General features: G+C 47.1%; 1 protein-coding gene and 1 long non-coding RNA gene across 3 annotated transcripts; one reads left to right on the top strand and one right to left on the bottom strand.

Annotated features, from left to right (window-relative positions):
• Positions 1 to 365: 365 nt before the first annotated feature.
• On the top strand, positions 366 to 25,541 carry SLC35B4 (solute carrier family 35 member B4). Of its 2 annotated transcripts, XM_024554986.4 has the most exons (11): positions 366 to 881; positions 8,222 to 8,335; positions 13,761 to 13,863; positions 14,936 to 14,985; positions 17,678 to 17,759; positions 17,934 to 17,994; positions 19,728 to 19,837; positions 21,075 to 21,150; positions 23,642 to 23,717; positions 24,471 to 24,552; positions 24,671 to 25,541. In XM_024554986.4, the coding sequence occupies exons 1-11, from the start codon at positions 805 to 807 to the stop codon at positions 24,797 to 24,799; spliced, it is 960 nt and encodes a 319-aa protein (XP_024410754.2). In that variant the 5' UTR covers positions 366 to 804; the 3' UTR covers positions 24,800 to 25,541. The 2 variants fall into 2 exon arrangements, with proteins under 2 accessions (XP_024410754.2, XP_053782417.1); XM_053926442.2 differs by lacking the exon at positions 24,471 to 24,552 and having other exon boundaries at positions 368 to 881; positions 24,553 to 25,541.
• Positions 4,300 to 6,644, bottom strand: LOC123479188 (uncharacterized). Its single transcript, XR_006654722.2, has 3 exons — positions 6,394 to 6,644; positions 5,064 to 5,129; positions 4,300 to 4,788 (listed from the first exon to the last, which is right to left on the bottom strand). It is a non-coding gene; the product is annotated as an uncharacterized lncRNA (long non-coding RNA).

Below are 25,541 nucleotides of genomic sequence, written 5' to 3'. Positions count from 1 at the left end.
GGGGCAAACTGCAGCTGTAGTGAATCAGAATCCACATTTTAACAAGATCCCCAGGTGATCACAGCTTGGAACCCTCACAACAAGCGGTAAGATTGGCATTACTGCTCCCATTTTTACCAATGATGAGTCTACGGCGCAAAGAAGTTGCTCAAGATTGCAGGGCTGATTAGCAGCTGAGCCAAGATTCAATCCCAGAACTTTCTGAGTCCAAAGTTCCTTTCAAAAGGTAGAAAAGTACGTTCAGAGGAAGTTCTACTTTCACTCAACTCAGAATTGTTTCAGATGCTATAACGCCCCCAGCGCTAAATCACACATCTATAGCTCTGGTGACACCAGCTCTGTTTGTTGAGATAGTGATGCACGAACTCCTCCCTCAGGCCTTGAAAACCTCGCCAGAAACATCGACCAGGTTGGAACTTCACTTCCCAGCGAACCTCGCGGCTTCCTATCGCGCGGGGCATGACGGGTACCACGCACCTCTCTCTGGTGGAACAGCCGAGCAGAAGCGGTCACGACCCAGCCTTCCGTCAGGGCGCGCGGCCTGTTGGGATATGTAGTCCGGCCGGCCCTAGGACGCCCCCTCGGATGAATGGGGCCGGGGCTGACCGCGAACTACAGCTTCTCGGCCCGCAGCGTTAGTGGAGGCCGCTGGGGAAGGAGAGCGCGCGGCAGCCCCGGGGAAGAGTTCCGCTCCGGGAAGGTGGCGATGTTCTGCGCCACGGCGGAGGCAGCTACTCGGCTCCCTGGGGCAGTAGTATAGGCAGGCGCTTCCTCTGCGCGCTGCCCCCCTTCCCCGACACCGGCATGCGCTCGCTCTGCGCTGTGGGCCTGGTTTTCTTAGGCTGCTGCAGTAACGTAATCTTCCTGGAGCTCCTGGTCAGGTGAGTGACCCCCGCGGGCGGCACTCGGTTCCCGGTGGGGCACCGAGAAAGCCGGAGGAGAGGCGTCCCCATGCGTCCTTCCCTTCGCGCTCCCCCCGCACCTCTACCACGCCGGGGCGGAACAGCCCGAGCCTTAGCCCCTGGGCTCTCCGCTGCCTGGGACCCTGCTGAGTCGACCACTCCTTCGTCCTGTCCACCGTCTGCTTTCCCGCCCCGTAGTTTCACAGTATTCCTCGGAGGGAACACTCGGGGTGTTGCTGGCGTCAACAGTTCTACACGCACTGGGGGGTTTAAATCTGGAGAATTTCTCACGTGACTGGCCCCAGGTGGCCGGGGAACTCGTGGCAAGGTTTCTTCAGCTCTTTTTTTTTCCTTTCTGGTAATAATGCCACGTTTGACTTGAGCAAAGCTTTTCGATTTATAAGGCAGCCTGATTTTGTACACGCTGCAAAGAAAGTTTTATGTATATTCAAGTGGCCCGCACAGCATTTTTTATTACCCTTATAACAGGCGGACATGAGTACTTGGCCCAAACATTGCCCCTCAGTGATGGAGTAGAATCAATTCTTATTTATGTATAAGGCCCGTGTTACTGACCGAAGAGAACATTTCCACCTTTAAGATACGTATTAGTCTTTAAACTGGGAAGCATGTGTTTTGAGATGTAACTTTATAAATTAGGATTGGGGGTGCGGGTGTGGATTAATAAAAAGCCGTGGAACATTTACACAATGGAATACTACTTGGCTGTAAATAGAAGAAAATCCTACCTTTCACAACAGCATGGATGGACCTGGAGATTATTATGCTAAGTAAAATAAGCCAGTAAGAAAAAGAGAAATACCATATGATCTCACTTATGTGTGGAATCTAATCAACAAAACAATTAAACAATAGAAACAGAAACGTAATAGAACAGACTGACAGCTGTCAGAGGGGTAGGGACTTGGAGGGTTGGGTGGAAAATGGTGAAAGGGTTAAGCAAATGAAGTACAGGTATATGACACATAGCCCCAGGCAACTGTATGGTGATTGAGCCAGAGGGAAAGGGGAGCCGGGGGAGGGGGAGGTGGGCAAAGGTGGGGGATATGTGGGGACAGAAAAGAACTTGACTTTGGGTGGTGAGCACATGATGCAATGTGCACATGATGTTTATTGAGTTGTACACTTGAAACCAGTATGGTTGCATTAACCAATGTCACCGCAATAGATTCAATTTAATAATGGGGGGGATGGAGGGACAGCAAAACAGGTCAAGGGGGTGACGAATGGTAGCTAGACTTTTGGTGGTGAGCACGACGTTTTACAACCATGTCAACTTCTAATGTTGCATACTGAAACTTATATAACGTTATAACCCAATATTACTTCAAAAAAAAAAAAAAGAGAACAGAACAGAATGGCCAGGCACATCACCAAAGGGAGACTGGGCTAGTTTTATTGAGATGGTATGCAAATGATGTTGAGTAATGTGCAAAGTTCAGTGAGGAGAAACTGTCATAGAAAAAGGCAGCAGGTGTCCTGGAAAAGCCTCAGCACTAAAAATCTCAAAATGATGGACTTCTGTTTTGGCTTTGCCATACCCCGGTAGTGTGACCTTTGCAAATCATTTCGCCTCTCTGGGCCTCCTTTCTCCGGCTGTAAAATGCTGCCTGTGGGCCTCTCCACCACTGTGTGTCTGAATCTGCACTTCAGCTCCACTGACTATCAGAGCAATCTGTGTACCAGATGGGTCAGGAATTGTAATTCCTGTTTTACACCAAACGAAGCAAGTCCTGAGAAGTTAAAGGGTCTTTTACTACTTGTAAGTGGCAGAGGCAGACCTGGCATCCAGGATATCAGAACTCCTCATCCAATACCATTTTCAACCCCCCTCTTCATTTTGAACTTGAGCAGCCTGTAGGTTTTGGTCACCCCGTTCCTCACGTGGTACCTGCTAGAAATGTATTTTATTTTCCCGATACCACTGATGAAGTCATTCTGAAGCAACCAGTTTATTTAAGGTGAACTCTGCGTGGGGTTAATTTTTTCAGTTACTGAGCATGAAATTTCGTTATGCAGAAAATGTTGATCAAGATCTGTCATTTGTCATTCTCGAGTAGGTGGTGAGGGATACAGAAAAAATAGATCCTGCTGTAAGCTGGCACATTTCAGAGGAAAGTTACTTTGAAAATTGATTTTAAAGTATAAAAAAGTGATAAAGTCAGGCCAGCCAAATAAAGGTGTAATATTTGTGTTGGAATATGTCATTAAATCAGGGGTGTCAAACTCATTTTCACCGGGGGCCCCATCAGCCTCGCGGTTGCCTTCAAAGGGCCGAATGTAATTTTAGGACTGTATACATGTAACTACTCCTGAACAGTTAAGCGAGGGCTCGGCGCTGCTGCCGGGTAGAAACAAGGTGCCAGGCTGGAAAAAACAAGGTGGAGGGCCGGATTCGGCCTGAGAGGACTTATGTTTGCCACCTGTGCATTAAATTAAATCTTGTCAAAGGCTGTGTGATGTCAGTTATGGTAGCAGCTGAAGGCACTCTTTACTCGTTATGAACCCTTGGCTAAATTACTTGATTTCCTGGAGTCTGTTTTCTCAACAGTGAAAGAGGGGGAGGGTAATGGTTAGACCAGTCTCACGTGGTTTTGAAGGATTAAATGAGATTCACGTGCAAAGCCTGAAGCACACTCCAAGTGGGCTTCCTCCCTAAAACTTTTATTTCAGTACAAGTATACCTTGTCTTATGAATTTGTTCCTGGAATGTTGTGGCTAAACTTAACTTTATTCATACGGAAATGTTTTCATGCCTTATGGGAGCATCTTTTTAGAACTTTGAAATTACTGGTAAATAAATCAGTCTTCATTTATCTTTTTATGTACATATGGAATTTTACAGACAGAAAACCCATAAATCTGGAATGGGTTTCGTAAGATGGTGAGAGGTACATTTATAGATTTAAGAAATGGTACGCTAGCTGAACAGCAGCTTTTTCCTGATTTGCTGGGGCAACTCACAACTTCTCATGTGACAGATCAATAAATAAGAGCTGGTTGGACTGGATGGTCTTTAAAGGTCTTTCTAGTCTTGGCCTCAGAATTTGCGACTTCATCTGGGGACATCACAGCTTGTAACTTTTTTATAGAGCAGGAACTGTGCTTTTTATATGGCTTCCTTGGAACCCTTGGGCGCCCTAGTAAGTGGCAAGTAGCATGCACTATCAGTACAAATGGAAATGGTAAAGTGACTTGCAGGGAGAAGCAGCCATGTATAATCACTTTCCCCAACTTGGAAAACCAATGTAAGTGTCTCTTTCTGATGTTCATCCCCGAAATTGGGATCTAAAATAGAAGACGAAGCCCAGGGCCGTGTGCAGAGCCGATGGCGAGTCCTGGCCCCCGGAGCCGCCTCAGCGGACTGAGTGGGCAGGGTATCCAGTGTCTTCCAGGAGGAAACGACCTGGAACGCTTATTTCCCCATTTTTATTTCCATCAAGTGCCTAATGCTTTAGAAACGTTTCCTAAGTCTAGAATAAGGCATACACTATCATCTGTCCAGTTCTTTCTCTTCAAAGTTGCTTTTATTAAAAACAAAAATTTGGATTTTTGCCAAAGAAAGCCAAGTCAGAAAGTGTTTGCAGTTAGTGGTATATAAGAATGTGTATCTTTATGACAGTGTGTTCCTAAAAAGCTCTGTAAGTTGATTTTTAAAAAATTGAATTATGTGAGTGCAATAGGGATAGTTAAAAGGGTGGTGTGGCTCAGTGGATTGAGCCCTGGCCTGCCAATCGAAAGGTCACGGGTTCGCTTCCTGGTCCGGGCACAGGCCTGGGTCGAGTGCCAGGTCCTCAGTAGGGGGCACGTGAGAGGCAGCTGATCGATGTTTCTCTCCCTTATCAATGTTTTTCTCCTTCTCTTTCTAAAAATAAATAAATGAAATCTCTTTTTAAAGTCCTATGGAAACAGAGAAAGTAGGTTAGAGTTGTCAGAGGGGCCATAGGAAGTGACTCCCAATGCATTTGGAGTTTCTTTGGGAGGTGCCCTAAAATTAAATAATGGTCATGGCTGCACTGCTCTAAATATATTAAATACAAAAAAAAAAACAAAACCCAAACCCACTGCCCTGTAGATAATAATGGCGATGATGGGGTCTGCAGACACCCTTTGTTTGCCGCGTGGCCCTGGGGGATTTACCTGACTCGGTACCTCGTTGCCCTCTGTGTCTTTGGCAGTGAAATGGGTACAATAACACCTGCCTCCCTAAAAATAAAGAGAAAATTACCAATCATTATGATGCCTTTTAAAAATAGTATGAAGAGTACACTTGCAAAGTGAATCATTTTTTGAAAAAAATTGTCTCTTTCTCTCTTTTGTACAATTTTAATATTTTAGAGCGCGGTCGCTTCAAGGGAGGCGTCCCCATGTTCATTCGGGGGCTTGGGCGAAGGCCAGGCACTGTGCCCAGAGAAGGAGCACCGCCCCCAACCAGCCGTGTAGCTCTGGCTTCTTACGGTCTCATGCTCCAAGTGTGGCTCCCTCACATACAGTCATCTTGAGGGCAGGGGCCAGGGCTCATTCACGCTGAGAGCTTCCTGGCAGCTAGCTGCATGATTGCTCTTTAGCTGAACTGACCTAGGCTTTGCTAAAGGGCTAAGTCGTGGCTTGGCACTTTGTGTATTTTCTCATTGAATCCTCACTGGAACGTTAAAAATATGTCGCCCCTGTCTTACAGTTGAGAAAAAGGGTCAATATAAATATCTTTTCAAGGGTTATAGGCTTCAGCTGAAGACCTGCTAGTATGCAAGGTCCTGCATCTTCATCCTAGAGTTCTAGTCTTCGCCTGTTCCCCTCCGCGGCAGACACTAGGGGAGGTGCTCTTCAGGGCCTGGCTTACTTGCTCTGCGATAAAACCAATGAGGTAGACGCTAATACCGTTCCCATTTTAAAGATTAAAAAAAACAAACAGATGTGGGTAGGGTGATTAACTTCCACTGTCCCAGGGTAAGTGACAGAGCTGCAACCTGCAAGTCACTGTGTACCTGTAGACACAGTGGAGCACAGCAGTTCTCAACCCGTACGTACGTACGAACGTGTACACGTACGCTCGCGTGCGCGCGCGCGCGCGCACACACACACACACACACACACACACACACACACACACACACACACACACACACACACACACACACACACACACACACACACACACACACACACACACACACACACACCCCCACTCCCCCCCTCCCCCCAGACCTATACTGGCGGTCTCAGCTCTGGCTGCACAGTAGAATCAAGTGAGAAGCTTTCAAGAGGACAGGTTCGAGGGCCTTACCCCAGCCCAGCCCAGCCCACGCTGGGGGTGGGGTGCTCCCCAGGCACATGGTTTTTAAAGAGCAGCCTCTACGGAGTTGCATCGAGTCTGCTAGGAACTATCCGTCTGCAGCTCAAGTTCCTTCTCCTGTCGCTCATATTGAGGCTAATGGTTCTGATAGCTCCTTGAATGAGGTAAATGTCTTACCTGGTTACTTATGGATTCCTGCAACCTTTAGCCCCGTCCCTTGAACATAAGTGCTAAAAGAAGTCACAGAATTGAACAGAAAGCAGCAGTTTTCAAGGAAACCTTCATAGGCAGTAGATCCTACAGAGTAGCAGCCGTTCTGCTTCAGATGGTTTGCTTCATTCTGTACAGGAAGGTGACTGAAACCATGAACAATGAATGGCAATAAATACATATCTATCAACAGTTGAATCTAAAAAACAAACTAAGCAAACAAGAAGAACAGAGATAGACTCATGGATACAGAGTGTGTGTTGATGGTTGTCTGATGGGAGGGGGTGTGGGGGAATGGGTGAGGGGGGGAGGGGATTGAGAAGTACAGATAGGTAGGTACGGAATAGCCACGGGGACGTGAGTACAGTGTAGAACATGGAACTTACACGAATGAGCCACGGACATGCACAATGGTGTGGGGCTTGCCTGAGGGAGTGGGGGATGCTGGGTGGAGTGGGGCAAAAGGGGAAAAACCGGGACAACTGTAATAGCATAATCAATAAAATACAAAAATAAATAGATAAAATAATAAAACTGCAAAATCAAAAAAATAAAAATTGAAAAAATAAAAATGCACGGCTTGCTCTTGGAGGTCTGTATTTTTATGCCTGGTGGCTGTATTTAAGAATTTGCATGCTTGGCACTGCTATTTAAATCAATACCACCAACAGAGGATGGAGTTTTTAATAAACAGCATTATATTAATATTTACTAATGTAATTACATCTCTCGTCACTAGCTTTGGGTAAATGTCTTGGGTGAAGGTGAAAATACAAAATACGGAAGACTGAATTTCATAACATGGCAATGTCACTAATATGGGAAATGGGGAAGCTTCCGGAAAACAAAGACAGCTGCTCACTTTGAACTCCCTCCACTGATGGAGCAGAGCCTGATGGGGGACAAGCTCGGGAAAACCACAGACATCTTAAGGAGCGGATGTCCAGAGTGCCGCAGGAGGGATGTCAGGAGGGATCCTCCTAGCTTGTGATTCTTTCCCTGACGGTCCCCGGGAAAGGCCCCCGCCCCTTGCAGAGGCCACTGAGGAGGCTCCATGGACTTCGTGGACACTGTTGAGTGCTTAGTGTGTGTGTGTTGAGAGCTGTGGAGAACAGTGCCCTATAGCATGTCCTCAATTTTTCCACTATTGCTCCTTGCTCCTCCCACACCCCGAAAGGACCCCCTTTTGGACTTTTTTTCCTAACCATCCCGCCACAGATAAACTATTACAGGGTTTATGTACTGTACGTGTATCTGTGCTTTACACTTACAAAATAGTAAGATTCCCGCACCCCAGGAGCCAGTGTTTGCCCCACAGGGGAGCCAAGGTAACGTCCCTGCCATCCACGGTGGGCTCGAGTCTTCCGTTGGCAGGAGTCTTGGAGGTTCCCAGTCAGGGGATCTGTAAGCACTTCTGGGAGACCTGAGCGTATTTCTGTCCTTGGGCTTTGCTGCCTAAGCTGACTGGGGTCCTGACTGAGGTCCTCTTGGTTAAGTGAAGATCCCAAAGAGAACTCATGGCCAGCTCCCTATCGTTCAGGAGGACAAGTGTGTCGTAGTTCTAGCTGGGAGTGTACCAGAGTGACCCTGACTGATGGGCTGCCGCCCCCCAGGAGAGTGCGGCAGGCTTGGTGTTCTTCTGTGAGGTGTGTTAGGAAGTGCGTGTAGCCCATGGGCATGAAAACGGGGGCACAGTGCACAAGGGGACTGTCTCCCTGCTGCTCTGAGCTTTCAGTGTGACAAAGCACGGTGGCCTCGGGCTTGGTGTTTATGCCTTTTTGTTGTCACTACACAGGAAGCACCCAGGATGCGGGAACATCGTGACGTTTGCACAATTCTTATTTATCGCTGCGGAAGGCTTCCTCTTTGAAGCTCACTTGGGAACGAAGCGGCCAGCTATCCCAATAAGGTATGGCACGTGGAAGTCTGTTTCAGCCTTTTTTTTCCTTTTTAAAGTGAAGAGCTTTTCTGGAACTTACATAAAAGGAATATGAGACATCCTTTCTATAAGATTCGTATCAAATATATCAGCAGGCTAATAATTTATTTTCTGAATTTAATGTGTTGTGGAACTCCAGGGAGCCAGAGTATTTTAGAATAAAATTCCTGCCACAACATTTCAGATAACTGGTGGAGACAACCATTTGTGTGTGTGTGTGTGTGTAGTATGTGGTCAGTGAAAGGCCTAGTGTCGTCACCAACTTTTTTAAATAGTTGTGTCGCTATCCTTATGTTACCACCTGTGGTAAGAGTGGTGTCATTGTTCCTTTTAAACAGCAAATGGCTTTTGGAAATAGAGGTGGTACTTACATAATACTGTGAATGTAATAAACGCCTCGGAATTGTTTACTTTAGAATGATTGATTTTATGCTGTGAATTTCATCTCAATTAAAAGAAAATGACTGGCCTTGACTGGTGTGACTCGGTTGGTTGGGCATCATGCAAAGCTAAAGGTTGCTGGTTCGATTCCTGGTCAGGGTGCTTGCCTGGGTTGTGGGTTCAGTCCTCGATTGGGGTGCATACGAGAGGCAGCCATTGATGTTTTTCTCTCACATTGATGTTTCTCTTCATTTCTTTCTCCCTCCCTTCCCCCTCTCTAAAAATAAGTAAAACCTTAAAAAAAAAAAGATTGGCCAACTAAGGCAAAATTGTTGATTCCAGACCTCTGTCCATTAGTCCAAATTTATATAACCGTACTCTTGGGGCCAAATAGAAAACAGCAGTTCTTATAATAAGCAGTGTGTCAGAACTCAGCGCGCTTGCTGTGGAGACCTGAATTAAATGTGTAACCCACCCTCGCGAGCATTTAATAGGGTCGTGTCATTAACCCCTTTGAGGGGACATGCTGGCATGAATGCGGGCAAGGGCTGGTTAAGGCTCATCCTTGTTGATGTTATTTCGCAGCATTCCTGAGTAGGTTGCTGTAGAAAAATCTGGCTGAGTTTTGTTACTAATTTTGTATTTTTAGATTTCAGCCAGGTGTGTGTAGTAATGGCCTGTTGATCCTCTTTGCTCAGGGATTTGGGGGACGTGTGCAGCTTCTGTGCTGGTAGGCAGAGCGGGATGTAAACAGTGGTGCAGCCACTGGCACCTCCCACCCCCGATAATTCCCGCAGTCTCCAGAGAGCTCCCGCAGCTGCCCAGCCTTCTCTGCACCGTCCCTCTCTTGTTTACTGTACAGAAAGGGGTCTGACGTAGAAGTGACCTCTGTGTGGGCTTTGGCCCCGGCCAGTTGGGGGAAGCCTCCTGGAACCCTGCAGGGAGGCCAGGAGTGGTGGTGCCGCCCTATTGTTCCTGCTTGTTCTCTTTGCTGGGAGGCAAAAGGATCAGGCAGCAGAGCTGGGAGAGCTGCTGTGATTTTGCAGGCAAGCCAACTGCCTGACCAGAGGTCCCGGCTGCCCTGGGGCGCTCACTGGCTCCTCCAGCCCAGGGAGTTCCTGCAGCTCCCTCCCAGAGGGCTCCTGTGGCTCTGCCAGCCTTCCCTCTTCTCCTTGTGTGTTGTTCAGAAGCAGTTTCTTCAGCCTGCAGTTGTCTTGCAGGAGTAATTGTTCTGTATCTGTGTGGATGTTGGAGTTTGCTCATGGGAGGGGTCGAGTTCAGACGCCCCCTCTGTTGCCACTACCTCAAACTTGTTTTTCTAGTTTTTTAATGTGTAATACTAGGTTCTTTGAGATTTTTGTTTGTTTATTTGTTTCTTGAGGTAGGCCTGTAATGCTATAAACTTCCCCCATTTGTACTACTTTTTTTGCATACCCCAAATTTTGGTATATTGTATTTTTATTTTCATTTGTCTTTATGTATCTTTTTTTTAAATCCTCACTCGAGGAAATATTTTTAAAATTTGATTTTAGAGAAAGAGAGAGAGAGAGACAGACAGACATTGATCAGTTGCCTCCCATACATGCCTCGACCACGGATTAAACCTGCAACCTCCTAGGTCATGTGCTGGGACTGGGAATTGAACCCGCATCCTTTTGGTATACAGGACGATTCTCCAACCAACTGAGCCACCCAGCCAGGGCTGTCTTTATATATCTTTTGGTCTCCTCTTTCATTTCTTCTTTGACCCAATAGTTGCTTAGTGGCATGTTGTTTAGTCTTCACATATTTGTGTTTCTCCCAGCTTTCTTCTTGGAGTTAATTTTGTTTCATACCATTGTGGTCAGAAAATACATTTGGTATGTTTTCAGTCTTCTTCAATTTATCAAGAGTAGTTTGGTGCCCCAGCACATGGTCTGCCCTTGAGAATGTTCTGTGTGCACTTGAAAAGAATGTGTGTGCTGTCATTTTGGGATGGAAGGTTCTGTAAATATCATTAAGTTCATTTGATCTAATGAGTCATTTAAGGCCAGTATTTCCATATTGACTTTCTGTCTGGACGATGTATTCACTGCTGTCAGTGGGGATTCGCGTCCCTACAATAATTGCATTTTTGTCAGTTTCTCCCATTAGGTCTGTTAGTGGTTGCTTTACATATCTGGGTGCTCCCAGGTTGGGTGCATATATATTAAGTGTTATGCTTTCTCAATGAATTGTCTCCTTTATCATTGTAAAACGTCTGTCTTTGTCTCTTGTTACCTTTTTTTATCTTAAACTCTGTTGAGTCTGATGTAAGTACTGCTATGCCCACTTTTCTCGGGGTGCCATTTGCTTGAAGTATCATCTTCCCCCCCTTCGCTGAGTCTCCTGGAGGCGACATGTAGTTGGGTCTTGTTTTTCACTCCATACTTCTGCTTTCTGCATTTGTACTTGCGAGTTCAGTCCATTAATAATTTGAGTGATTAACTTTATATGAAGACTTACTATTTTACCTTGTTGCTCCTTCTCCCTTGATTCTTTTCCCTTGTTGTTCCGTCTGCTGTTTCAGTCTGGCAGTTTTCTCTGATTTTTTCCCCCTCCGTTTCCTTTTTTTAAAAAAATGTTTTGTGTCTCAGCTCTGGATTTTTGTTTTGTGGTTACCATTAGGATTGTGTGAAGAGTCTCATACGTAACAGTAGTCCTTTCTCTTCTAATTGCCTCTGTATTCGCCCTCACCCATTCGGTCCTTTTCCTCCTCTGTGATGATTTTGTTGTCAGAAGTATCCCTCCTTATGTTGTGCATTTCTTACCAAATTGCAGTAGCTATAACTATTTTAATGTCCTTCCCCCCTTTAACCATGATGTTATAATAAAGTGTTCAATAACCTATTCTGAAATAGACTGCTCCTGTCTATTGAATCATCTCATTCAAAGTTTTGTCTGCTTTTGCATGCTTGTTTCCAATGGAAGAGCTTCTTTCAACATTTCTTGTACGCAGGTCTTACGGTGGCCAGCTCTCTCAGCTTTTGTCTGTCTGGGAAAACCTTTATTTCTTCTTAATAGCTAAAGGATAACTTTGCTGAGTGTCTTATCCTTGGCTGATAATTCCTCTCTTTTCAATATTTTGAATGTTTTCTTTCACTCTCTGCTACCTTTAATGTTTCCACTGAAAAATCTGGGGATAATCTAATGGGTTTCCTTTGTAGGTTAGTTTTTATGTTCCCGGCTGCCTGGAGAATTTTTTCTTTGTTACTGATTTTTGACAGTTTGAATGAGATGAGTCTTGGAGAGGGTTTTTTTGTATTGATATAATTAGGTGTTGTGTTGGCTTCCTCTATTCTAAAATCCAGTTCTTTCCATAGGCTTGGGAAGTTCTCGTCAGTTATTTCTTTAGGTGGGATCCCTGTTCCCTCCTCCCTCTCTTCTCTTTCTGGCATACCTATTACCCTTAGATTGCTCCTTCTAATGTATTCAGAGATTGTTTCCTTTTTGCTTTAAACTCTTAGTTCTCTCTCTTCCTCATGGGTCATTTCTCGGTTTCTGTCTTCAGGTTCTTGAATTCCCTTTTCCGTCTTGGTCTGCTCTGTTTCCAGTGCCCTCTATTTTATTCCTTGTCTCACTGAATTCTTCAGCTCCAGAATTTCTTTTTTGTGGTTTGACTCTCTTTGGTCAAGTACTCCTTGTGTTCATTGATTTTATTCCTGAGCTCATTAAACTGTCTTCCTGGGTTGGTTTGTTTTTGGTGTATCGTTGTTTCTTTGTGACTGCAATCTTGAATTTTCTGTCATTCAAGTCCGTCTCCCAGGACTTCCAAGTCTGGTTTCTGGAGATTGTTCATTTCCTTTCTGTGCTCCCAGGCACCTCGGTTGTTCACGGTGTTCGGTGGGTTGTTTCTCTGTGTGCGTTTGAGGCAGTGGCCTCTTGTTGGGATTCGGTTTTGCTCACAACAGTTCAGCAGGTTCACAGGCAGGCTGCCTTTTCCTTTCCCACGGCTGGCGTTACAGTGCAGGTTTTGTTTTCTCTTATGTGCACCCTTTACGCCTCTGGCATCACGGTGGAGTGGCATTGCTTAGGTTAGGGAAGATGCCCTGTACCCACTGAGATGTCGGGTGTCCCCTCTGTCAGCTGCTCACTGCAGGTGTGGGTCATGACTGCTGTGATGGGGGGTGTGACTGATTTTGCATGCTCCCAGAGCGACTGCGTTTTTGCCCTGTGCGCTGGCTTCACCAGGCTCTTCGGGGGTCTGGGGGGCAGAGGAGGTGAGTGCACAGTTTTAGGGCTCCACACCACCCCCTTAGAGCAGTAGCCTCCCAGCCATCTCTCCCCAGCTCTGCTGCAGTGGGGCAGGCGGAAGGGAGGTGCCTTTTCTAGGAAGAACACTGCTTCTGCCCCGCTTACCCTCCAGGGTGAGGTGTGCGGCCTGGAGCCAGGCTTGTCCCTGCTGTCATGCTCACTGCTCGCTGCTCGCTGGAGCCAGGGTGGGCACCTGACTGCATCTGTGGCTACCGTGCCTGCCGTCTCCCCTCCTGCCCTGCCTCCATCCCGCCTCCCCTCCTCCTTCCAACGTGCCGCCTTCTGGTGGCCAGATGCGTGGCTCTCAGGCGTGTCTGTGTGCTGAGCAGGGCCCTAGGCTGAGCTGCAGTTGTCTGACTTGTAAATACAAGAGGAGAAACGAGGGCGTCTGCTCACTCTGCCACGATGCTGACGTTCTGTGTCTCCACTGACTGTTAAAAACCTATCGGTGTCTGTTAAGTAACATTTTTGAAGACTAGTTTTCAGTTGCTGTGTATACTGGAAACATTAAAATACTGTTTCTTGAAGCCCACTCTGTAATTTAAGCTTTTTCCATGTTAGTCTGGCCTTGTGAAGTATTTTAATAGGTACTTATTATTTGACTTCAATTGATAATAGTGATACAATCTTAATAAAGAGGAAATAAGCCAAATACTTTTTACCTAAAAATACGTATTGCCATCTACAGTTGATTTTCTCCGAACGGTGGCTTCTGTGTGAGGCTGTCCCCTCTGCGTTGCAGGTACTATGCCGTCATGGTCACCATGTTCTTCACCGTCAGCGTGGTGAACAACTACGCCCTGAACCTCAGCATCGCCATGCCCCTGCACATGGTGTTCAGATCCGTGAGTACTGCCGGCCCTCGCGAGCGGTGTCTGGGGTGTGAGAGCAGGTCCCACAGGTGCGGGAGCAGAGGCTGACTGTCTTCCACCTCAGAGGGAGGCAGAGAGAGAGATGTGAACGTGGGTGGTTTGCTTGGACTGACTTATCTGAGGTCTCATGGGTGATTAATAAAAGGAAAGTTAAAGTTCTGAGAAACAGATTTTGCCTTTAATTCCTTTCATCTGGTTGATTTTATAGTCAAACTTGCTATGCGTATTACTTATTTCTCATCACTTTTTCCTTCTCCTGTAAAATTATATTTACTTCTAGTAAATGAAACAGACCCTTCTCTTTGCTGATTTTTTTAAAGCAGAGACTTGAGATAAATAAAGGGGAATTCTTGATGAAGACGTGTTTCTTCGAAAGCGGTAGAGGTTTTTTTCTTTGCCTCGTGTGTGGTGACAGACCTGCGTTTGGTCTGTATGTAAATAAGAACAGTTTTCCCTGAAGAGCAGAAAGGACTTCAAGGGAGACGTAGCTAGGATTGCAGAAGAATACGAGGTGGGTGACTGTTGGGATCGTAACACTTCGGCTCTGGGATTTTTCCGAGACCAAATGTGCTGTTCCTAAAGGGACGTTCCAGGGCGAGTAGTTACTCAGCTGACCTCCAGAGCGCCGAGCACGTCGCCGACGTTGGACAGGCGCCCTTCCAGAGAGGAGAGGTCTCTGCGCGCCTTCTTTCGTTAAAACGAGGGCTGAGAAGCTTGTTAAAAGCTCTCACAAGTCAGGTAGATGGAAAATGACAAAAATGAGTCTGTAATATGATCTATTCCTGCCAGTGCCAGCTTCAGCTAGGACTAGTTATTGCGAATTGATCATTTTTATTTTCATTGGCACCTTTAACGGCTTTAATTATTTTCCAGGATAGATTTCACGGTTTATTGTTGCCCTCGTACGAACGAACACCTGGACCTTACTGATGGCTCACCCTAGCCTCCTTCCCAGCTGCTTGTCCCTCTCGCCCACATTCGTATTTATGCTGAGTGCTGCCGTCCTTCCCTGGTGCACTGCAGCTTCCTCTTGTCTCCTTCGCAGGGCTCTCTGATTGCCAACATGGTTCTAGGGATCATCATTTTGAAGAAGAGGTAAGCAGTGCACCTTTGCAGTTCATGTAGAGGAAGCCTTTCCTAGCCCTGTCTATAGTGGAGATGGTTTGCTCTTGACCACCTTTGTGTCCTTGTTCTCTCTGCGACAGCGACGTTCATTCCTGAGTGGCTGACCAGGTAGGAGGTCCCGCCTGTGGCTCTGGAGTAGCATTTTCTCTGGGTAGAATGAGCTCTTGCCGTCACTGAGTCCTTAGGTCCATTCTCACCCATGAAGCCAATTGATCTAGAACGTCACTGTCCCATATGGTCACCACTAGCCACGTGTGACTGTTTATACTTAACATGGAAATTACTTAAAGTTAATATAGTTTCTCAGCCTCACTAGTGACATGTTCAGTGCCCGGTAGCCACATGTGGCTAGTGGTGACCATATTGGAAAGCCCAGTGTGGGACATTTGCAACCTCTGAGCTAGCCATGTGGGACAGTGCTGTCACAGAGGCTGTTTACCCATACAACATAGTAAACTAAGGAATAGTCACAGTTATTGAAAAGGGAATCCCTAACCCAGGCCCAAATGGCCAAGAAGATGGGATGGAGTTTCAGGACCATTCTTCGTGAATGTCACAGTGGCTCTCTGTGGGGTAAGGGTGGGGGACACCAGAAGTGTCCGGGATGCTTTTCTTCAAGTACTTGTCACCCACTTTCCTTCTGAGCCTCACCTCTCACTCCCAAGAAGGAGGGGCACTGAGAAAGGGCAGTACACACCATCTGGAACATTCCTCAGGGGAGTTCACCGTCACTATTACATCCAAAATTGTACAAGTTGATGCCAGCTTCTCAAGGTGTGTAATAACCACCCCCAGTGTTAGGACTCTGTACCAGCTTGGGCAGGAGCTATGAGTTCCAAGTGCGGGAACCTAGAGCTTTGAGTAGGAAGGGCTGTGTCATACAAGGACAGTTGTCCTGTCTTGCCGAGCTGCTTGTCACGAACCCTGTATTCCCCAGATCGGTGCCACGTAGGTGATTTCATCCTTAGGTTCCCTGCACTTAGGAGTATAAAACGGTCAGGTGTGTTATGTTTAAAGTAACTGTGTGCTTCTTGGCAGAATAGAATTCCCCTTGGGGCAGACCTGTGGCTCTTCCAACCTTTGATTTGGGCTCATAACAGGGATACAAAAGAACATTTTCTTTAAAAAACGTATCCTGATGCTGCCTCAAAATGTCGGCAGCCTTTCTCAAGCATTTCGGGTTTCCTGAACTTGTTTGGGTTCTATCATCCTGAATCTCTCTCTCTCAGCTTCTCCGATGCTCTTCAGTGTCAGAGAGCAAGAATTTCCTTACCTGTCTGGTATCAGGAATGAGTACCTATGTCAACCTCACAATAAAAGACCGAAGTGAGAGGCAATAATCATTTGAGATAAAAAAAAAAAAAAAAGAACTATTTGGGAAGCAGTGAATCAGGCAAAAATCCAAATAGTGTTCCGAACAGGAGACAAAGGCCAGGTGTGTTTTGGGGCAGGGGAATAATTACATCAGCGAAAGGCAGGCCTTTCTGTTGGTGCGGGGAAGCTGACGTGGGGACACTGATTCAGCCAGGTGGCTCTCAGGCCCATCGTCGTCGTCACACTGTCTGCTTGCTGGTTGTGTTACAGCCCGTTCTTCAGGGCTGGACGTTGCTCTAGGCCCAGTCCGAGCTGTACAGGCAGTTCCGGAACCTAGACAGTGGCTTTGACTCCAGTTCATAGTGGTTCCATTTATTATTTTTTAACACCTCCCTTTATTTATCTTGGGTGGGAGCCTCCCAAGTTGATAGTATATTCCTCATTCATTATTCTTTAGGTCTCAATTATACATGTTTCTTTCTTGACCTTTCCAGACTGAAGTGTTTCCTGATTTTTACAGCTGCCTGCAGCTGTGCGGGGGCCCTTACCCCGCCCTCTGCTCTCTCCTACGCTCTTGGCCTCGCTCTGCCTCTTAGCCAGTCTGTTGGCCTTTTCTGAGCTGCTGTGTCCAGAACTGTGGGCAGTAGTTGGGTAGAAAGTTCAGATAGTTCATCTCGTAAATTGGATTTCTTTTCACTCTTGCCCGAAGCCTTTTGCTTTATCACCGAGAGCCTGAGAAGGATGTTAATGATCATATTTTAGTTAATGTGAAATACCACTGTTATTACTGCCAGCAGTCCCATTAGTTTAATATTCCTCCCTTTATCCAACTACATCGACATTTAAAAACAACATTTCAGTCATTTGGAGACTCTAAAAGAAAATCCTCCCCTGGAAATGAATGGTTGAATGACTTTGAGAATCGAGGCCTGCCCCTTGCACCCAGGCCCGTTCTTCCCGTGCGTGGTGTAGGCCTTCACACGCAGGCCTGCGCCCCCCGCATCCCGGAGAAGCGCTTCATGTGCCGGTCAGGCCTTCATGTGGACTCTTGAGAGCGGAATGGAATGTTATGTCTGGTCTGTTTTATTTTAAATTTTCTGATGAGACAATCAGTCTGTTGGTGTACAAACTGTGAGACACTGTTTGAAGCGACACCAGGAGAGGGTGTTGTGCAGCGACCAGTGGGCACCCTGCTTCTTCCACACGCGGACTTACGTGGACTCTGCTGGGAAATGACCCCCTCGATCGTCTTTTGGTGATTTGTCCTCTCAGGCACTGGGAAGGAAAACAGCACGTGGAAATCGATACCTGTGCTTTCCTAAGCTGTTCTTGTTCTTATTTTTTGCAGATACAGTGTGTTCAAATACACTGCTATTGCCCTCGTGTCTGTGGGGATATTTATTTGCACTTCCATGTCAGCAAAGCAGGTGGTAAGAATGGGTCACAAACCACTTACATTCACTGCGGGCCTCGGGGGCCGAGGTACCAGGTCCTTGTTAACGATGCGAAGAAGAGGGGAGGGAAGTGGGTAACACATTTCCCCAGGTCCAGGCCCACTGCCTGTAGTGCTGGTCTCTGTACCTAGTGTTTTTCTTACTTCCCAGACTTCCCAGTCCAGCTTGAGTGAGAACGACGGATTTCAGGCATTTGCATGGTGGTTACTAGGCAAGTATTGTAATCACAATCAGGATAATTGCCTTTGCAGTTCTGTTTGCTGAGTTTTCTCCCAAGGGACGTGTTTCTTGGCAAGGAGCTTTAGCTAAACAAAGTATGTCGCAGAAGAGAGGCACCTGGGATCATATATCTCTGAACCTATGTTCTGTAAGTGAAAAAAGGAAAACGCCCAGGTTCATGGGCCTGTGTTCCAGGACGTGGGTCCATGTTTTTCCTGGTCGCCGGCAGTACAGAAAGGGAAGGACCAGCCTGCTTGCCCAGCACTCTCTCTGGGAGCAGGGCTTGGAGCGTCCGCTTCTCCGCCGTCTGTCTGCCAAGCAGAGGCTGCTCCAGAAGAAGGGCACACTGCCGCGGCTGGCTGTTTAGATTTCCAAGGGGCCCATGTCTCAGCCTTAGATTGATATTCTTCAGAAGTTAGCTCTTCCATATGGCGGCGTTCCCAAACCTGACTGATCAGCAGAACGTCCTGGGCAATTGTTTAAAATGGAAGAGTCTCTTCGTGGAATTAATGAGGCAACTCCTGCAGAGCCGGCCCTCACCTGGTCGAGGCGGAGGTGAAACTCGCTCCCAGGGCCGACAGGTTGAGGCGGACCAGGTGCAGGAGAGACAGCAGTGAAAGGAAGTCCTCCCCGCTTCGTGGCTTTGAGATTTGCCCCCTTAGATCGCTGTTCTTAACGTAGAAAATCTTTACGAGCTCGTAGAGGGATACTTTATCCAATCAGAACAGTTTGCAGAGGGTTTGAATGTAGAATCCATGGGGAAAAATGAATGTCCAATAATTTTATGTTCAGCTTCATTAGTCTAATAATCAAAGAAATGCAAATGAAACCAAAATGCAGTGTCTTTTTATTTCTGATCCATTATATTGGCAAGATAATAAATGATTGCTCTCGTTGCTGCTGAGGTTGCCATAGAATCATTTTCACATAAACTGTTTATAGTATAAATTGACGTAGCCTTTCTTGGAAAAAAAATTATGTATTGAGTTTTTAAAAGGTCTATAACCTTTGACTCAGTGAATCCATGTGTGAGAGTTTATTCTAAGGAAATAATAAACATTTTTAAAAAGATTTTTATTTTTAGAGGGAGGGGAAGGGAAGGAGAAGGAGGGAGAGAAACATCAATGTGTGGTTGCCCCTTGCGTGCCCCCTCCTGGGGATCTGGCCCGCAACCCAGGCATGTACCCTGACTGGGAATCGAACCAGTGACCCTTTGGTTTGAAGGGCAACTGTCAATCCACTGAGCCACATCAGCCAGGGTAGGAAATAATCAACACTATTTATGTACAAGGATGTACGTTGATTTTAATGAAGAAATACTTGGAAGTAATCTGATCATTCTCATAAGACATTTAAGTGTGGTGCATCCACGTGATAGAGTAAGAGAGCCATTCAGACATACTTTTTTGAAAAAATTTTAATGAATGACCTGAAGGAAAATCCAGGAAAACGATCATGAAAACAGCAAGATACGAAATTGTGTACTCATTATAATTCTGGCTAAACATAAAATATACACAAATGTATCTAGAGAGATGGAGAAAACTGTAAAGCACTGCGTGGTAATATTATGGTTGACTTTTACTTCTTTTTAAAATTCTTTCCATATTCTACAATTAGTTGGTAACATTTGTAGTGCATTTATGCAACCAGTAAATGTTCTTTAAGAAAATACCTGGAAGTGTGCAGATGCGGGTGTCCTGTAACCTGACCTGTGTTTTGCAGGCATCGGGGCCCTGACCTTCGCCCTTCTGATGTCAGCCAGGATGGGCATTTTCCAAGAGACTCTCTACAAACAGTTTGGGAAACACTCCAAGGAGGCTTTGTTCTATAATGTAAGCGACTGCTTGAAGCTGGGGCAGGCAGAAGTCACGGGGTTGTTACAGTTACGGTGACACGTTGCTTCAGACGTAGCTGCCATCCTTCTGATGTAGTTGACAGATCAGCTTATGGTCCGGTGGCTGCTTTGGCCCTGCAGGCTGAAGCGCCTCCCATGGCTGGCAGGGTGCATTTGAGCCACAGTCCTCTACACGGTCGGTGGGTGTGAGCAGAACACATCTGCTCCGCAGGGACTACCGCAGAGACGAGAGCCTTCACTGCTGTGTTCCCGCAGGGGGAGCCAGTTCAAACCAGCTGGGAAACTGGACAAGGAGGATAAGCTGCAGAAACCACACGCCCGAGGGGAATGGGCGCAGGCGGGGGTGTGAGGGAGTCAGGCCCTCAGATGGGCTTTGTTCACTTTATGGAGAGTTGAAATAGCAGCTGTGTCCACGAGCTTCTTTGTCTTCCACTGTGGAGGCTCCCCTGTGACTCACTCCCCCCACCACGGCAGCTCCCGCTGTGACGGTGCCCCAGCACAGCCCCTCGAGGTCAGGGCGATAGGGTGCTCCTGCACCGACGTTGCAGACATGCAGTCCGACAAAGTTAGGTGGAGCTGGAGTGTGCGGCCGGGAATTTAAAAAGTAAAGTCCCGCAGGTTTCACCTTTCTTTCAGAGCAGCAGGTGGCCCGTGGTGACTGCCGAGGAAGCGCTGCTGTGTTGAATGACTGCGGTGGCGGCTGCTGTCACGTACATCAGTCTTTGCTTGCCTGCTCTTCCCTCTTCCTCCTCCACATCTTTTTATTCTTGTCTTCACTCCTTTTCCCGACATCGTTACTTCTTCCAACCTCCTTTCCTACGACTGTTCTAAACTCCTCAAAATCTCCCTTCACATTCTTTATAATTTTTAAATTCATTATACTTGACTGTTCTCAAAAACAGTAAAATGTGACAAATCCTTTGGGCCGAGGACTGGGTTTAAATCTCCCACTCCCTTTGGTGGAGGGAGGGATGGTGGCTTCGCGTGGGTGTGAGGTGACCATCACACCCATAAGGTAAGGACTGTAACTCGGGGTGACTGTGCCATACAGGGCCACGTGGTTTGATGCACTGGGTACATTAACCTGGAAGTCTAACTTGCTTTTCTTGATATTGCCTGTCAAACAGTGAAAAACTCTGGGTCATTGTAACACTACTCTCATTACTCTGCAGTGTTTCTGCATTTCAGTTTATGCGAACTATTTCTCCCCGCAGCATGCCCTTCCCCTGCCTGGATTCATCTTCTTGGCTTCTGACATTTACAGCCACGCCGTCCTTTTCAATAAGTCCGGTGAGTTGGGGGCCACCCAGAGGAGTACCTGCCTGTTTCAGTTTTACTCTTCACTTGACTATCCCTTTTCTTATGCAAATCATCCTGCCCACTTGAAACCGTCCCCATCCCACCATCCAGGGGCGTCCAGGGGCATAGTGCCGTGAGTCAGCAGTTGTGGCAGCAAAAGCTTTTACAGGTGCTTCTCGATTATTTGCAAATGAAGTAAGAGAAAACCGTCAAATGTTCTGTTTGGCTTTGGAGTATGTGTGCTTGCATTTGAATGTGGACGCTTTGATGTTTTGAGAATGCAAACAAACGGTGGTCACGCACTGCAGAGACTGGAGCCACCAGAGGGCGTGCAGCGGGCCAGCTCTCTCGAGCCTGGCCGTCCTTGTCTGCCCTGACAGGCAGACCCGGTGCTAGCCACCTTGGGACGGGGGCAGCAAGAATGGTGACAGGGCTCCTTTTCCAAGAGACAGGTTAGGGAGGCCGCAGGAGTAAGCAAAATTAACTCAGAAGTCTGCAGTGTAAGTTAGCTATTACTTCTTGAAGTGACTAGTTAATAAGTTAGCTATGAATTGCCAGTTAACTTGAAATAAATGACTTACGTGACCTGAGTAGCTACCAGAAGACGGGGCGTTATAGAGACAAACGAACACACGGAGAAGGCTTTACGTTCCCCGTACCTGAAGGGCGCCTCTCGGAGAGTGGCCGGAGGTGCTCGGGAAACACTGGCCTTTGGAACGTGAGCCGGGAAGTGCTGCTGTCTGAGTTGGAGCGTTGCCTCCCCACCTCGTCCCTGCAAAAAACACGCGTGATGAAGGTCGGGTGAAAGAACACGTCTAAGGCTCCTGCAGTCCTCGTTGCTGGGTTTTTCTGTTGAGATGTCATCGACACACAGCTGACTTCTGCACGGTGATTTAGGGTTCTGACAGCCCCCACATAGGAAGGCGCTATTTAAGTAAACACGCAAGCAAATCTTAGGACTGATTTTGATTTAGTTACTAGAATGCTGCTTCTAAAAGTTGCAGTGCTGGGTATTTATAATTATTTTTTCTTTTCTTTTTTTTTTTTTAAGAATCCCTTTAACCTTTTTAGAATTGTCCTTAAGTTAAATGTACATTTACCTGTGATTTTTCTGAGAGAGCTGGGTTACTTTAAGTCATACTGATTGTCTCCCCCCTCAGCAAACAGATACAGTGGATGTCTGAAGTTATTAAACAATAACGTTGGTTAACTTTGCATTTCAACACCGGCTCAGTGTTTCAGCGACCACAGAATACCACGTTCCTGCGATTTCCTACTAGTGCAGGCATACGGTTCCTACCCACTTACCTCTTCGGGTGGCTTTTTATTTTTTTGCAAAATTAACGCTCTTTTCCTAACCGAATCTCGGCATCACCTGTTGCCATTTCCTACGTGATGCTGTGTGTTTCAAACTCCAGAAACAGCTGAGCCACGTGGAAGAAACGGCCCGTGTCCTCATTCCCTTTCATTTGGGCGTTCAGTCTCCTCCCAAGAAGTCTCTGTGCAAACCTCATTATGTAAAACTACCGTGAGGTTGTACTTAAAAGGAGGACGGTTAAACTCCCATCACCCTACACACCAGCTAACTTAAGGTCACACTGGCCTTCCAGACACCGTCTGTGCAAGTTCGCACCTGGTTGGAACCCTTGCGCAGATACGGTTTTATACGCTTCACTTTCATTGTGAGTGTCTATGTGACGTGAGTAGCAGTGGGTTTTTGAGTAGAGCACTCGAGTACAGTGCCCCGTCTAGTCACAGCGCCTTTGCTCGCGCGGCCGTCACTCAACCATTGGGCATTTGGAGCGGCTCGGAGTGTCTCCTTACTGCAGTCACCCTGCCGTGAATGAAGAACTTTTTCTCTTTGAATTATCTACGATTAATTCTTACAAACTGGTATCAATACTTGTATGGCCCCGTAACAGGAATTGTAAAATTGATTTTTTAAAAAGCAGTACCAGTGTATACGACCAGCAACGGAATGGCTGCTGATTCCAGTTTTACCTCTGCCAGACTGGAATGCTAGCTGTAGGTTTTTAGTTGCTAACTTCATAGCTCTAAGATGCTACAGTCTGGTTTAGTTTCGAATTCTCTGATCACTAGCAGGACTGACAGTATCTCCATGTGGCGTTTACTTACGTGGAATCTTTCCCTGTAAGTCTTTCCTCTGCTGTTGTCAGTTAAGACCACTTCACTTGAACTTCTCTGGGCTTCACAGCGTTCTCTGAAAAGTGGGGTCCTGTTGGGTGAACGGTAAAGGGTTTACTTTAAAATTACGATAAATTGTCATTTAAGAAAGCAGCGCAATGACTCTTGAGGCTGAGGTAGCCTGGAATCGAGGCACGTAAGGGGGCGTATTGTCCAAATCTGTTCACAAGGGAAATAGCACTGCTGCCTGTTACGTTCAGTCTGTATTACTCTGTTCGCAAAGATGAAAACGTCAGCTGCTGAATGATACCGCCGTCTCTCCTCTTCATCTCCGCAGAGTCATACCAAGTCCCCGTCGTCGGGGTGACCATGCCCATCATGTGGTTCTACCTCCTCATGAATGTCGCTACCCAGTATCCTTTGTCCTGCTCGGCCGTGCGCCTTCTCGGGGTGGTTGCGGCATGGGGGTGTTTATTCCTCTAATGGTGCCGTGGCATGCATTTCACAGCTGCTTTGATCCGCTTGGCAGTAAGCAGGAGAGGGGTGCCTCCGGAGAGGAGCTCTGTGGAGGGCCAGAGGGGCGCCAGAGGCACCGCAGGTCACGGGCACCAGAAGGAAATGCTCTGGGTGCAGTGCCGAAGTCGGGGGAGAAGTAGAAATTGGAACATGGCGTGCGTGTTCTGTGATTTCTCCCTGGAGTGTTCTAGTGGCCTGGGGTATTTCACAAGCTGTCACAAGACTTGGAAAGAAATTCCAAATCATTTAAACTTAATTTAAAAAAAAATGCTTCTTTTGAATGACCTTAAGCCCGTTATAAAAGAATTAAGTCTTTGAAACAGAAAGATTGTAGGGCAAATCTGATGAGGTGACGTGGGCAGAATGAGGTCAAACTCAGTTTTTGGACTGGGGGCCAGGTCAAATAAAGGTGGACGTGAGGACCTTTCCTGGGACCCAGGGGGTGACCTTGGTCATTCCCTGGGAGCTGACCTTCGCTGTAAACTGTGGGAAGAATCTAGAATAAGAACGGTGGGGGGTTATGGGCAGATTTGAGGTGGGACCACAAATGGAATGGCAGGGCAGGAGTTCTGCAGGGTGTTCTACCAGGGACCTCAGAGCTGCCGTAGCCCACCCTAGGCGTTCTGGTTCTTAGAATGTGAACACTGAAGCCAAGAACCACGCCGGAGGTTCTCCCCGGCTCTCCTCTCGGTCCTCCTTCCACAGGAAACTCCCTTAACCCCGAGTGTCCAGGTATGTGTGCATCCGGGGTGTCTTCATCCTCACCACCGAGTGCACCTCCCTCACCGTCACCCTCGTCGTGACTCTGCGCAAGTTTGTGAGTCTCATCTTCTCCATCTTGTACTTCCAGAACCCGTTCACTCTGTGGCACTGGCTGGGCACCTTGTTCGTCTTCATTGGGACGCTAATGTACACAGAGGTGTGGAACAGCCTGAGGACCACAGAAAGCCAGCCTCGGAAGGAGGACAAGAAGAACTGAGGTCTGCCTGGGGGTGCTGGCCTTGCCATGAGCCAGGGTCCGGCACAGGTCCGGCTGCCATTTCCCTTTTGTTAATGCTGAATTAGCCCCCAGCACCGAGCCAGCCACGTGCCAGGGAATCTGCAGCGGGCGGGGACATCTCGGATTTCACATGGCTTTACAGGCCTACCTGGGTGGACTCCGAATAGAAACTTCGCGACCCTGAATGAGCGAAAAGAATAGCTATCTACTGTTGAACAGCCCGTTTGTTATTCTTGTCTTGTTTACCAGAATACTCTGCACTTGTTTATTGAGTGAGTCTCCGGAGCTACCAGTTTTGTACCCACGGCCTTGGACAGAGTTACCCCTTTTGTTGGTGTTCTGATGATTGTCTGCCATAAGTCATTCCCATCCCGTGTCCTTGTCCTTCTGTTCCGACACCCTTCCACTCCTCTGCAGCACTTTTCAGCCGGTTACCTGCTCCTGGCGGCATCGTCAGGACCTACCTGAGTGACCAAGCGAACGGAGACACTGGTGACACGGGCCGGACCTGCCCCAGCATGTTGGGAAAGCGGTGGTTGTCCCTGTGCACCGAGCTCTGGTGACAGTGGAGCAGGACTGGGGGGATCCCTTTCCCACACTCTGTTTTGTTTTCTATGCAGAATTGTATGCGTTTCCATCTGGCTTTCTGTGCTCAGAACCTGCGGCGTATCTCTATGGCACAGTGTTAATAAGAAAAAAAAGTTGTGTATAAATTGGGAAA

This window comes from Desmodus rotundus, chromosome 6, assembly GCF_022682495.2.
Source record: "Desmodus rotundus isolate HL8 chromosome 6, HLdesRot8A.1, whole genome shotgun sequence".
NCBI classification, from domain to species: Eukaryota; Metazoa; Chordata; class Mammalia; order Chiroptera; family Phyllostomidae; genus Desmodus; species Desmodus rotundus.
Note: the sequence above shows the minus strand (reverse complement) of the source record. Positions and strands in the feature narration are given on the sequence as shown.

What these genes read in the sequence shown, in the direction of transcription:
- SLC35B4 (XM_053926442.2), top strand. Translation starts at nt 805, where the DNA reads ATGCGCTCGCTCTGCGCTGTGGGCCTGGTTTTCTTAGGCTGCTGCAGT. An exon ending in CCATGTCAGCAAAGCAGGTG is followed by an intron (nt 17,760 to 17,933) that starts GTAAGAATGGGT and finishes CTTACTTCCCAG; the next exon opens with ACTTCCCAGTCCAGCTTGAG. An exon ending in ATTTGCATGGTGGTTACTAG is followed by an intron (nt 17,995 to 19,727) that starts GCAAGTATTGTA and finishes TGTGTTTTGCAG; the next exon opens with GCATCGGGGCCCTGACCTTC.